At 46.3% G+C, this 13,350-nt stretch overlaps 2 protein-coding genes across 2 annotated transcripts; one reads left to right on the top strand and one right to left on the bottom strand.

The window, feature by feature from the left end:
* Positions 1 to 88: 88 nt before the first annotated feature.
* LOC108098055 lies at positions 89 to 12,559 on the top strand. The gene is given in 10 exon segments (XM_017200739.1): positions 89 to 594; positions 5,352 to 6,087; positions 7,340 to 8,366; positions 8,368 to 9,684; positions 9,745 to 9,871; positions 9,939 to 10,579; positions 10,928 to 11,023; positions 11,087 to 11,221; positions 11,289 to 11,812; positions 11,890 to 12,559. Coding segments are annotated over 9 exon segments (4,731 nt in total). The 5' UTR covers positions 89 to 594; positions 5,352 to 5,359; the 3' UTR covers positions 12,026 to 12,559.
* LOC108098056 lies at positions 4,216 to 5,008 on the bottom strand. The gene has a single exon (XM_017200741.1). It carries the CDS (start codon positions 4,976 to 4,978, stop codon positions 4,649 to 4,651), a length of 330 nt encoding a protein of 109 aa, XP_017056230.1. The 5' UTR covers positions 4,979 to 5,008; the 3' UTR covers positions 4,216 to 4,648.
* Positions 12,560 to 13,350: the final 791 nt, after the last annotated feature.

The following is a 13,350-nucleotide window of genomic DNA, read 5'->3' as shown; positions in this document are numbered from 1 at the left end:
ATATTTTCGTTGAAACACTGATTGGCAGTGGAAAACGGGATTTTTTAGGGAGTTCACATCTTGTGTTGAAACCATTTTCCCATCTGGTAACACTCGGGTGTAGATCGGATTTGGATTCGGAGTCGGATTTAAAATCGAAAGGGGGCTTGGACAAAGAATCTTGTTCTGGTCATGATTTTCCAGCCGCGAATCGTCAACTCTTGTTGATGTTGTGCATACATAACAAAAGCGATCGCAGAAAGAGAGACGGGCACGGACAATGCGTACGCGAGCGTGTGTGAGTGAGACATTCCATAAGTGATTCATTCCGCAATATAATAAACAAATAAATAAATCGGGCGGTGTAAACTAAGGCGAAATGTTTGGCGAACTGTGTCAACAAGTTAAGGCCGTAAAATAACAGTGCAATATTAATATGTGTGGGAAATCAGTTTGATTTTACAAGACTCTTTTTGCGCCCACCACTCTCTTCGTCTCTTTTTGTCAATCTTTGTTTTCGTTTTTTATTGTTGTGTTGTGTGTGTGAATATAAAAAGAAGTTAAGTTATCCACGCATAAATTGCATACAACATTTCGACAAGGAAAAAGCGAAAGGTAAAAGTGTTTTTATGGTCTTTTTGAAAGCCGAGTTGTTCGGCTCTCTTTTTCTGCGGGCTCCGAATATGTATATTTTCTCCCAAATGCGTTCTAATCAATCCGTGTAAATATACGGGTGGTTTACTTGTGTTGGTTAGTTGATAACTTTTGACACAGCTCCGTACCAAGTTGTAATATTCTTTTCATTATAATTATGCATCAGATTTTTTGGGTTCAGTTCAAAATTTAAAATAAATTCGTTTTAATATTGTTTTTTAAATACTAGTTAAGTTATAACTGGTCTAATACATACCCGTTGTGATTAAAAAGAAAAAAATAAACAATACAAATTTTGAATACCTCTGTTTACCGGCAGTGTGTGTATGTTGCATAGCAGATACATTTTGACACACATATTTCGCTACTAACTGCTTATCGCTCTCGTTTGCCATTAGTGTGTGCGAGCGAGACGGTTGACACCTGTTGCTTCCCCGCTCGTCTATCTTTTTTCCCCCGATCTGTGCCTCTCTTTTGGCACATTTTGTTGCCGTTCTTAATTGTTTGGCAATTAAGTCAATTATAAACATATTAAGCCAGCCGACACACATTCTCCGATTTAGTTTAGTTTTCCCTTGACTTTCGCAGCCGAACCAATAAGCAATCAATTCAAGGCAAAAGTACCAAATTAGGCCAAGAATCGACAACCCTCTTACGATCTCTCTTAGCTAAACAAATAAATAAGATACAAAAGCCCAAATGATTGTTGTTGTTTGTCAAAGAAACATCAACCATTGGATGAAAACTTTGTAATTTATGCAGTGTTAATTTCTTTATACAACCGGGTATAGAGCACAAACCCAACGGGAAAGGCACTATTTTATGTATTATTGTTATTAACTTACCATTTACAAACATCGAAGCAATCACGTTTTTAGCTAACATTAAGCGTTGTCTTAGTTATCTCTCAAAACACTCCTGTTATCGTATCTTCTTAAACGGTTTTTGTTGTTAAAAAAAATTGAACATATGTAAGCATTTGTTAACATTGTCTGGTTTTCTTAGTTCTGCAATCACAGCCAATATAATGCCATCCGCTCCTAGAATTTCCTTACTGAACCAAGCGCAATGAGGTGAAGATCAAGGGAGTAGCTTCACGTATTCCCCCCATAATGGTAATCCAGGTAATCAAGTGTCTGGACCCCTGCTCCCCCTCTAACGATCACCTGGTGGCTTCTTCTACCTGTCTTCCACCGGTGTGCGGCGGTTTTTTCTGTGTGTAAATCAAATCACAAATCGATGGCAACTTACATACGACAAAAAATGCTGTCAAACAACTTCGAAATCGAGTCGCGAGTCGCCAGTCGCGAGATCGCTTAACCCCAGTCTGCCCCTCGGTTCTTCGGGCTCCCCTCTTATATAATTGGGGCCATGGAAGCGTTAAGTCTGTGCCCATTTCCTCCAGTTTTTATTTTTGCACCATGCCCCATGAATACGATCCAGGAATGAGAGACGAACAGTTAACTCAGCTTATTTTTACTGTCGCAGCTCTTATCGCGCTTATAAACATAAACAAAAACAAAGCTCAAACTCAGAACATGAATCACATAGACATATGTACATACATATATACAATACACAGCGAAAATATCTGTTATAAACCATCAAAAGCAATCGTACTATCATTTCTTCTTTATCTTCAGTAAACACATTATTATGTAATGCACTTACCTTCTTTCCTTGGCGTCATAACGAATACGTTTTGCTTACTTACTAGAAAATTGCACACACCTGAACTGGGTTTATTTTTCTCCGTGTACTATCGTATAGCCAATGCACTTGGTCCATGGAAACTGCTGTAATTAGCAAAATAACAATGCAACAAAAGAAGAACAGCATAAACGAGCAAAGGGAGAACGCCAGTGATTCATGCGAATAAACGACGATCCAATCGCAAGTGCGCATGAATGCAACATTTTATTTGCATGCAAACATATAAATATGAACTACATGCGTCCGCTAATATTTTGCATATAAATAAGCATATAGATTTTTGGTCAGGTCAAATATTATCGCAACGGAAGTACGCCTTATTAGATCGTATAACTACGCGAAAAAATAGAGCAATGTGCGGCAGCGAAATGCGATATATAAGTATATATGTACATATGTATATCAACGTTGGCTTAAAGACCACCCAAATGGATTTATAGTCGTGCCAGTCGTTATCAAAAATAAATTTTTAAGTTGCCATTCCAAATTTCAGTAAAGGCAGTTGAAATAATATTAGATATTTTCTTTAGTTTAAAAATTCTGACTGAATCATTGCAAATATCAATTTTTGTGGAATTATTGTTAATATTTTTTGAAGACCTCATCGGGGTTTTTGGCTTTTGGCAGCTTAATGTTTCTCAGGGGGAATCAATCAATATAATTGCAGTTTCCATTTTGTTTACATTGATAAGCAAGAGCACTCGTCTATCGCCGGCCATTCATGATCCAAACGCACTCTCAACGCTCGGCATATTGGCTATATAATTATCATTGCTGAGTGAATCGTCATTGCTATCACTCTTCATGCCCGGCCACTATTAATACGAACGATATCTGGACAAAGGCATACATATACAGGGAGAGTTCTATAGTATATGGGGTATATGTGGAAGGTATAATTCGCAACTAGCAGACGAAAGTGTGACACATCTTTGTGTGGCGACGGTAAATGAAAAACAAATTCTTTCATAACAATACAAGCGTTATTTTAGCAAAAGTATTAACATATAATTTAAAAAGACTTATTTTACTTGTACCACTTTAGTTATGGAACGCACTGTAGGGCAGTCCACATGGCCACCGAATCTTTTAAGTGAATGTGGATTTATGATTGTGTGTGGCAAAACAATTGATTCACTTGGCCAGCACTGGGTTATTATATGTATTTCTCTACGTGTGAGAGAGCGTAAAATTTGAAATTCGATTGGAATAGCAGAGCACGATTAATCATCAGCGAGGAGACACTAGAGGGGACGCAGTTGCCGTAGCTAGTATTCCCGGAAAACAATATAGAGTCCCATCTAACGTGAGTCATCCGTCAGGTTCATTCATTCAGCATTCAACTTATCCAAAGAGAAGTGCCAGCGACAATAACCGCACAACAACAATGGGTTCGTTTAAACTTTAAACGCTTATAAACAAAATAATCGAGTCCCGGGGAAGTGGACCATTGGAGGAAAACTCCCGTTTGAAGTGGGGCGAGCACTTAAGCGACAACGGCTGCAATTCGCGGACTCCCCAGATGGTCCGACTCAACCCAACCCAACCCAACCCATCGTATCGTATCCCACTCCTATCCGATCCGATCTGGTCTGGTCTGATTCGGAGCCCCCACTTCGGAGTCTTTCGAGAGTTGAAAAGTTCAGGGAACTGCGCTGGAAGCAAAGCGAGTCCATGGGAGGGCCAGCGAAATTAAGACCATCAATGAAGAAGTGTTGTAAACAAGTCTCAAATGCCAGTGCCTTGACTCTTAAAAACTATTTAGTTTTAAAGTGGTTTGGCCAGAAATGTGTGGGTATCCAAAAAGATCACAATACCACAAAATAAAATAGGAAGGGTTCTGTTATATAATTATTTTTGCTGGGTTTATTTACTTTTTAACACAATTAAACATACTTAGAACTAAGTTCCTTTATCCCCCTGTATTTGATGATCCCTAATCTTCTTCACTCGCTTCATTTGCTTGGAAATTTGCTAATAATTCCACTCAAGCAGCTTCGATAGTGTTTATTTAAATCCCAGTTTCATTCCAACTGAGTAAACAATCTGCTGAAAAACGCTGACTTTGAAAGCGGAAAGTGAAAGCGTCGCTGCGAGTGGGAAAAATGAATAATGACCGATCGAAGAAGCGAATTTTGTTGATCTGTCAGGAATAAATGCAAACACGTGTCTTTAATTTCCGCCATCTCAGCGATTTTAGTTGTCCCCTTGTGTGTGTGTGGCCACTTAAAAATTCCAAATACTTAAACATAATCTGAGCGTAAATTATATAAAATAAGCTAATTGTCCGTCGGCTGCCAGTCTAATTGGAATAATCCAGACGCCTTCGGGCCAAAGCCAATCGGATGAGTCTGCGCTGCTCCAATTCCTGCAGTTGCTGCTTGACGAGCAGGCGATGCAGTAGCTCCACTTTGGCGTACTCCTGGGCCTTTCGCTGCACCCTCTCCTGCTGTTCCACCACGAAGGCCTCCATGGTTTGCGAGATTGCGCTGCACTTCTGCACTTCCTCCTCCTCTTCGACCGTTCTTGTGTGACTCCAGTAGCTGAGCTGGATGAACTGCAGCAGCAGGTGAATCAGGTGGCTCCAGAAAGTCAGTGAGGATTGGTAGAGTTCAGCTAGTCTGGTGGACATGTCAACGGCTTGGCTATTCAGCGATGAGTGTGAGGGTCCAAGCTAAGCTTAGAGTTTATATACTGCAAGAAGTTACCTGAGTGGAGTTACCTACTGTGGAGTCCCTAAATGCAGGGGTTTAACCCTTAAGACCATATGCTGCCTTATCAGGTAGCCCCGAAAGTCAGATTTAGATTAGATTTTCGGGATAAACCCCATTACCTAAGAGGAGAAGATCCTTTTGGATTGTCAAGCTGAAACCCTTTATCAATATCTTTATTTTCCTAAATACCTGAGTCTTTGGTAGTATCTATTTCGTTACCTAACGAGTTTACATGAGGTAAATGTTATTCCAATGTAAGGTGTTTAACCAATATTGCATCTTTATCCGCAGATTCCGCCATGGAGCAGGCGCGTCCTGTGCCCGCCCCCCGCCGCATTTACCCGGAGCTGCGTCCCGCCAACTACGAGAACATAGAGATCCGACCCCCGCCGACCAACAACAATATCAACAACAACAACAACATCAAGCAGCTCAACATAAATGCAGAGAATCTGCATGGAAGCCTGGCGGAAAAGAAGCTGCCGTCGAGCGGGCAAAACAAGTTGATTCTGCAGGAGAACAACTCGGATAGTCAGCAGCCGATCTACGGTCCGGATGCCAATGAGAATGTCCAGGAGCCGGTCTATGCAACGCCAAGACCAGCTCCCCGCCAGCGAATGCCTGCAGCCGAGGAATCCGGTCGAGATCCAGACCCCGAACACGAGGACGAGGTGCCCCTGAGGATTCTGAGGGCGGCGCCGCAGGTTCCGCCCAAGCCACTCAATGTCCCGCCCAGCGATCAGCGAGCCTCGATCTGCAGCGAGGTGTCCACCACCAGTGTCCAGATCCCGGGGAGAGCCGACGAGGATCGGGATGGATCGCGGTACGCGTCCAACGCATCGCTGGACTGCAGCGAGAGTTCGCAGAGCGGCAAGTTCAAGTCGCAGTCACCCGGGTACGTAGACGCCGACTCCGTCGATTCACCCGTTCCGCGGTCGCAGGATCCAAACGGGGACGATTCACAGGCAGAGTCCTCGGCGGAACTGTCCTCCTCCTCCTCCGGCAGCCAAGAAGGCGACGACGACAAGTAAACTTTGACCTTTGATTTATACAACTTGGTTTCTGCCACCCTTTGCCCAGCACTCCCCTAGTTTTTGGTGGGGTTTCCCTTTGTTTTTTGGCTTGACACGGCAACTAACCCTACACGAACCACACACTCTTGATATTATTCCTACAAAACTCTATATCTTTATCATTTATGCACAGAAAAATGGGAACACCAAGTTTTAATTCGTTCGCGTTTTTTATATCGTGAACGAATTTAAAATATGTAATCTCTGTTTGGTTGTTGATGGTTTTTTTCTCCTTGGTTGTGGTAAAAAAAACACACATTTTTGTATTTAACTTGTTTATCATCTGAAGCTTAAAACAAACACGATTAAATAGGCATATACATTTTTTCGAAACTGCTCTATGGAGCTAAATTCGCTAACATTTTATCTCGTTTATTGGAGCCTCTTCTAAGCGATAATATGTCTTATCGAGAATTTATCAGTTTCTGCGGTCATTAAGAATGCCATTTGAATGCTTAACGCTGTTTAATTGTAGGATTTTGATTTCCTTCAGTAGCTTAACTTCCTGTAAAACCCACAGCTGTTTCCTAAATTTACATATTAAATGATCTTAAATGATCTATTTTGGGACTAGCATAAACCCTGAATTCAGTAACAGCTCTCTTGATTTATGAAGCTCCCTACTTTTCCCCAACTTCTCCTGGGTATTCAGGGTATTTATTTCCAAGTTCACTTCCGTCGGCTGTCACGAGCCGCGTCCTTATAAATAACCTGGCGTCTGTTCAAGATCAATGACAAGCGGAGTTAACTAAAAATAGTCCAGCGGAACATCTGAGGATCGTTTTTCACACTCCAATCGGAGTGCTGTGCGCTCGGGGAATTTTCAAGATCAATCGCTCTGAATTCGCGTAGTCGAAAGGAATAGTTTGGGAACTGTTTAAACTTTAAAGTAATTTGGAACCCTCTTTGATTAAATGCAATTTGCTATTTAAAATTGCCCAGCTAAAATATCTAATCATTGGTTTTAAGTTGTTGGGAGTTTTTTCTTATGTTTACCTACTTATAAGAAACATTTGGAACATTGGTAAAAAGATTCGATTTTGTTTTGGGTTTGCCTTGCTTTTTGAACTCCTATTGAACCCGAAATCCTTTTGTGGCCTAACATTTGTAGATTTGTTTTTGGATCCTACTTACTAACCTTCGGGGGATTGGCTTCCTTTACCGAACACTTCATTCGATAACTAACGAATCATCTTCCTTCCTTAGCAACCTCCTGCGGTCGCTGGGCACCACATCCAAGCTGCTGGGCGAAGCCATCGGCGAGCGGATCACGTTCAAGGCGAAGGGAGCCAAGAAGCGACTGGACAGGAACCTCAAGAGCTCCACGGAGGCGATCAGTACCCTGGGAGCGGATGCGGGTCGGAGTTTGAAGCACGCTGGCAAGCGGTTCGGTTCCAATTTCAGTCTGGGCAGGCCGAAGGACAAGGCGGAGGGCGGCGGCGGCGGAAAGGCAGGAGGATCGGGGGAAATGGACCTGGACAGGCGGCAGACGATGCCCAACACGGAGGTCTTCAGCTCGATCCAGTTCTCGAGTCCCCTCAACCGGAACGGAGGACTCTCCGATCTGCGGGAGAACGAGGCAGCGAAGCTGGAGAAGCTGCAGAAGGAGCAGCAGAAGGAGGACGACGGCTGCTACGAGGTGCCGCGGGCGCAGGGCAAGCCGCCCAGCTACGACGAGGCACTGCGGGCAAGACCCTCGCCCAGCGCCTCGCCGATGGCCAGGAATCTCGCCCAGGAGGCGGCCCAACTGGTGCAGCTGCGCGGCCAGCAGCGGCAGTTGAGTAGCAGCTCCTCGAACGGAGACGAGTCGCCGCGCCTGCCGATGCCCGCCTTCCCGCCGCCCCGCCTCTCCCAGCAGCCGGAGCAGTTCCGGCTGGACGCACTGCAGCCGCCGGTTCGCCAGAAGCGGCGCAAGAACTACGAGCACATCGAGCTGCGGCGACCGCCCGTCGACTCCGCCAAGCTGGAGGAACTCAATCAGGCGGCGGCGGCGGCGGAGCGCGAGGAGTCCCTGCTGATCTCCGCGAAGAATGCCGAGGCGGAGGCCAAGGCACCGAAGCCGGAGCGCAGCGACTCCTGGGAGTTCTACGGCGAGGATGACGACGAGAGCGAGGACGAGGAGGAACAGGAGGGCAGCTCCTCGCCCGAACCGGTGTACGCCAACCAGGAGGCCACCTACGGCAAGCTCTTTGAGATGGCCACCGCCGGGAGCAGTCGCAGCAATGTCCTCACCCCCCAACCAAGTGGCCGAGCAGCTGGCATGCATCGCCGAGGACGCGGAACTGGACGGCGGCGAGGGAGCCGTGGGCGGAGTGCCACTCCCACTGGCTCAGTCGTTGATTGAGGAGTTCGATCCGCTGAGCAGCAAGTGCTCCACGCTGGCCAGGTCGAACAAGAGCAACGAGCTACTGCTGCTGGAGCACCTGCTCGAGGAGGACACCTACGGCACGGTGAAGGCGGAGCAGGACGACGTCAGCATGTGCACCTCCGAGGAGGAGCCCTCAACCTCCGCTGGACTGGCCGGTGGATCTACTTCCACTGCCACTTCCACTCCCACGAAGCCCCAGCAGCCGCAGATAGTGCACCAGAATGCCCAGCTGCTCAGCGACAGCATGGAGAACATGCTGGACTCGCACCCGAACCAGGACAGGATCAGGGACGAGGAGGAGCGGGTCAAGCCCTATCTCAGTCGCATGCCGGAAACGGCGAACAAAGTTAACAGTGGTTCCGTGGACTTGGCCAGTGCCTCCAGGAACCGCACCAATTGGTTCGTGGCGGAGAAACCCGATGCCTCGGGAGCAGCGAGTTCCAGTGGAAAGTCCACCACTCCCATCGAGGGCGACAGCCCGCCCACTTATCTGGAGGCCATCGGGGGCGGCAAGGATGCCACGTCGAGCGGCCAGGAGAATCGCTCGACCATCGGCTCGCGCTTCCGGCAGACGATCAACGCGTTCTCCAACGTGAAGCTGCGCATGGATGCGATGAAGCGGAAGGCCAGCTTCCGGGCGGCCAACCAGCGGCAGTCGGACGTCAAGGTGGCCCTGCAGATGGTGCCCCGACCCAGTTTGTCGCCCCTGCTGGTGCGCTACGAGGGTCCGCTGGTGCGGTTCCCCTCGGGCGTCGTCGAGGACATTCTCAAGGAGATGCAGAACCGGAAGGCCATACTCAGGGAGCGCCAGTTCCAGACGTTCCTCGACCAGGAGATGAAGACCCCGCGCGAGATGATCCCGCTCGACACGATCACCACGCTGCAGTGCGTGAGCAACAGCCGCGTCACGGACACGGCCACCCACTTCTACTGCTTCGAGATCACCACCTCGCAGCCGAAGAACGGCGCCGGAGCCGGGGACACCATGTCCTCCAACCCCAACCTCCTGATGACCAGCAGCTCGTCGGGCAACGTCAAGCAGCAGCGCGTCTCGCATCTCTACGGCGTCGGCAAGGAGTCAGAGCGGGGAGTCTGGATGCAGAAGATCCTCGAGAGCCTCACCAACAGCCTGCCGGTGAAGTATACCTGCCACTACTACCGCGCTGGCTGGTGTTACCTCAAAGTAAGCACCCTAAACCACTTCACTTTAAAGGAAACTAAAACTGATCTCTTCCATCCACAGAACTCCATCACCTCGGAGTGGAGTGGCACGTGGCTGGTGCTCCGCAAGAACCAGCGACGCCTGATCTTCGTCAGCGAGGCCAACGGCAATGTGGAGAAGATGGACCTGCGCAAAGCCCGCTGCATTGGTAAGCGACTCCCAATTGAAACCGAAATAAATCCAGCCACTTAATCAGCCATTTCTGTACAACTTAGTGCTCAAGGAGAGCGACGAGTCCATCGACAATCTGCATGTGGAGAGCGGCCCCATGCTGATGATCGACTGTCCGCCGTACGCGGTCTACATGATCATGAGCTCGGCCCGCGAGACGAAGATCTGGCGGCACATCATCCGCGAGGTGGCCCACAACAATGGCTTCTCGCTGGGCGACCAGCAGCTGACGCGCTACGATGTGCCCGTAATTGTGGACAAGTGCATCAACTTTGTGTACATCCACGGCTCCATGTCGGAGGGCATATACCGCAAGTCCGGCTCGGAGAACTCCATGCACAAGCTGATGAGCGCCTTCCGGGCGGACGCCTTCAATGTGGAGATCACGCGCAACGAGTACAACGAGCACGACGTGGCCAATGTGCTGAAGCGCTTCATGCGCGACCTGCCCGAGCGATTGCTCGGCAAGCTCACCGACAGCTTTGTCTTCGTCACCGAACTGGCGGTGGCCACCGAGAAGATCCCCATCTACCGCGAGCTCCTCGCCCGCCTGTCGGCCATTGAGCGCGAAACGCTGCGCCGGATTGTCGGCCATCTCGTGTTCATCAGCTCGCAGCAGGCCAAGAACAAGATGAGCGTCCAGAACCTGACCATGATCTGGGGGCCCACGCTGCTGGCCAAGAAGGTGAATTGGCGAGCCTTAAGCAGAAGATGTGTTGATTCAGAAAATATCTTATATTTCTACATCACTCAAATGAATAAGCAATGTTTAAACCAGCGACTGAAAGTGTTTCATCTACTGCAAAAAGCAAATGCTTTAAATACTTGTATCGCATTAAGATGAATTATTTATGTTTCTAAAACTACATTAGATGTCAAAAGTTAACTGAAATGATTTACAACCATTTATCAATATTAATTCGGTGAAAGGCTGCTAAAAACGTTGTCATTTACATTTGTTTTTAACTTTTCTGTGAAGTAATTGCAACTGAATTTTATTTTCACTTACCGAATTCCTTTTTGTTATTTACAGAGCGACGAGCTGATCTACTCGCAAAAGGAGGCGGATGTTCTAAGCGATCTGATAGTGCTCTACAAGAACCTGTTTCCCTGCAGTGCTGACGAAATAGTGAGCTTAGCCCAGCATCAATTTTAACTTCTGATACTTAACAACATTTTTGTTTGCACGTAGAAACGAGAGCAGGCCATGCTGGCATGTCTGCAGAAGTATTACGCGGCCGCCGAAACGCTCAAAGATGCAGTGAAGCAGTCCGGAGACATCAAGATCTGGATCAGCCTTAATCCAAATCCAGACAACAAAACAGAGGTGGAATATATTTTTAAAAGAGCTTCGAACATGGAATTATTAACTTTTTTCTGTTTACTTGTTAAAGGAAAAGACGCAAGTGAACGCCACCATTTCGCCGACGAAGACCGCGTACGAGCTGTGCCGCGAGTACTCCGCCAAGATGCAGCTGCCCACCCACCAGCTGACCCTCTACGAGGTGATCCTGAACGACAGCTTGGAGCGTCCGCTGCACCACGACACCAGGGTGTTCGATGTGATCCTCAACTGGTCCTATTGGCCGGAGGAGGATCGCAAGCACAACTATTTGGTGGTGCGTCCGGTCGAGATGCTGCGCGAGATCCAGCGGGCGGTGAAGAATCTGGCCACCGTAACGCCCGGCAAGGAGCTCCGTTTCGCCGACTCGCGCACCAAGACCTTCAAAACGCTGCAGTGCGAGCTGCGGGACGGCAAGATTGTGGTGTCCAAGAAGGACAAGAACGACAAGACGACCATCGTGCGCGAGATCTTCCTGCAGAGCAGCACGGCGTATTTGGGCTGCGAGCGCAAGCGGGACTTTCCTTGGAGCTGGGCCATCACCTTCGTGGAGCGGACGCAGGCGCAGATCATGAGGTGGGTCTGGGTCATTCATTCATCGGTGCCTTTACCCGAACTGAATCTAAAAAATTGTATGTGCTTGCATTGAACAGATCGCGCGACGCCCCCTTTATTGGCCACGTGCTGGCTGGCAGCGAGTGGATGGACCGAACCATTTGGTATTCGAGCATCTGGTACTGCCTGTACAAAGACAACATCCTGCCGCCAGCGGAGATCATCATTAAGTAGAAGTGGGAGTGGATGGGCCCTCTCCCAGCTGCCAATCATAGTTTTTACGCCTTCTGCATTTTTCTGTGGGTCTCGTGTAGATATTTTGAATTTATTCGCAGCAACTAGTGACTATATACACTTAGCAATATTTTTACGAAACATTTCGAGGGTTATCCATTATTTCGAATAGAGCATACGAAGCGTATATATAGTGCGAGTATATATTTTTTACACATTCTCTGTAAATATTCATGTTCACTCAAAAACCAAAATGTACACTAGTGTAAGGAAATGTAATTGTATAATTAGGAATATGCCATTTGTCTTCAACATAGTTTGCTTCCTTATACGTTTAATCGTGGGGAACTAACTATTAGATAGAACACGGCCACGCAGAGCATCAAATTGTAGCTTAGTTCACGATTTCGTAATATATTTATGCCATTTTTTAAATGGAGCATACATTTATATCCCTCTTGATTGTAAATGTTAACAAACCATTTAACTAATTAAACAGAGAGTTTAATAATAATAAATCAAATTTTTTTTAAATATTACCATAGAATATTACTTTAAAGTTATAGATATTCTGGTAAGTAAGAGTGTGGTGGGTACCACCGTGTTTACCATTAAATGTCCAAAATTTGACTCCCAAATGCATACTACTCTTTTTTTTAAGCGTAACTGACCAAAATAATATTCATTAAACACTTAATTTTGGTTAAAAAATTAATAAAAGATAACTAAAAAGTTATGGGGTTTTTAACAAAATTGTCAACTAATCTTTTTTAACTCAGTTTTTATCAATTTACTCAAGGATAAGTTAATTTGCATTCAGTGGCATAGATAGTTGGGCTTTTCTAGTTTCCAAAACTATACTTTGTTTGGCTGTAAGTTGTTTTTTGCCCAAATTACCAATGGAAAAAGTTTTTTTTTTGCCCAAAACTACAAAAAATGGCTAAAAAAAACCCAGTTTTTTGGCAATATCTGAGAAAGTACTCTCCCAAATGTGGAGTGGCATACATTGTTGAATTCGTAATAAAATTCTGATTCCGATGGTATAAACATCCAAAAAAGTTGAAATTTTGCCAATTTTCCCAATTTTGGTAAGGGGTAACATCGTCATTTTTTGCGAAAAATTGCAAAATTTCCTTCTTCCTTTCTTGTTGTTCTTTTTATATATAATTCCGCGGCGCAATCATCTACTATGAATTTCTATTTCCCTGGTACTTTTGGTCTTAAGTCCTGCCAATTTGGCTGTCCAAATGGTTTTTGAACACCAGGCGAACATAACCCATAGCAGGCGGTAGCCAAAGAATCTTAAGAATTTTAAGCCAGGTGCC

This window comes from Drosophila ficusphila, unplaced genomic scaffold (genome assembly GCF_018152265.1).
Source record: "Drosophila ficusphila isolate 14025-0441.05 unplaced genomic scaffold, ASM1815226v1 contig_197, whole genome shotgun sequence".
Classification (NCBI taxonomy): Eukaryota; Metazoa; Arthropoda; class Insecta; order Diptera; family Drosophilidae; genus Drosophila; species Drosophila ficusphila.
Note: the sequence above shows the minus strand (reverse complement) of the source record. Positions and strands in the feature narration are given on the sequence as shown.

Bases quoted from the DNA above. Each gene is read 5' to 3' on its own strand.
- LOC108098056 (XM_017200741.1), bottom strand. From the start codon at position 4,978: ATGTCCACCAGACTAGCTGAACTCTACCAATCCTCACTGACTTTCTGG.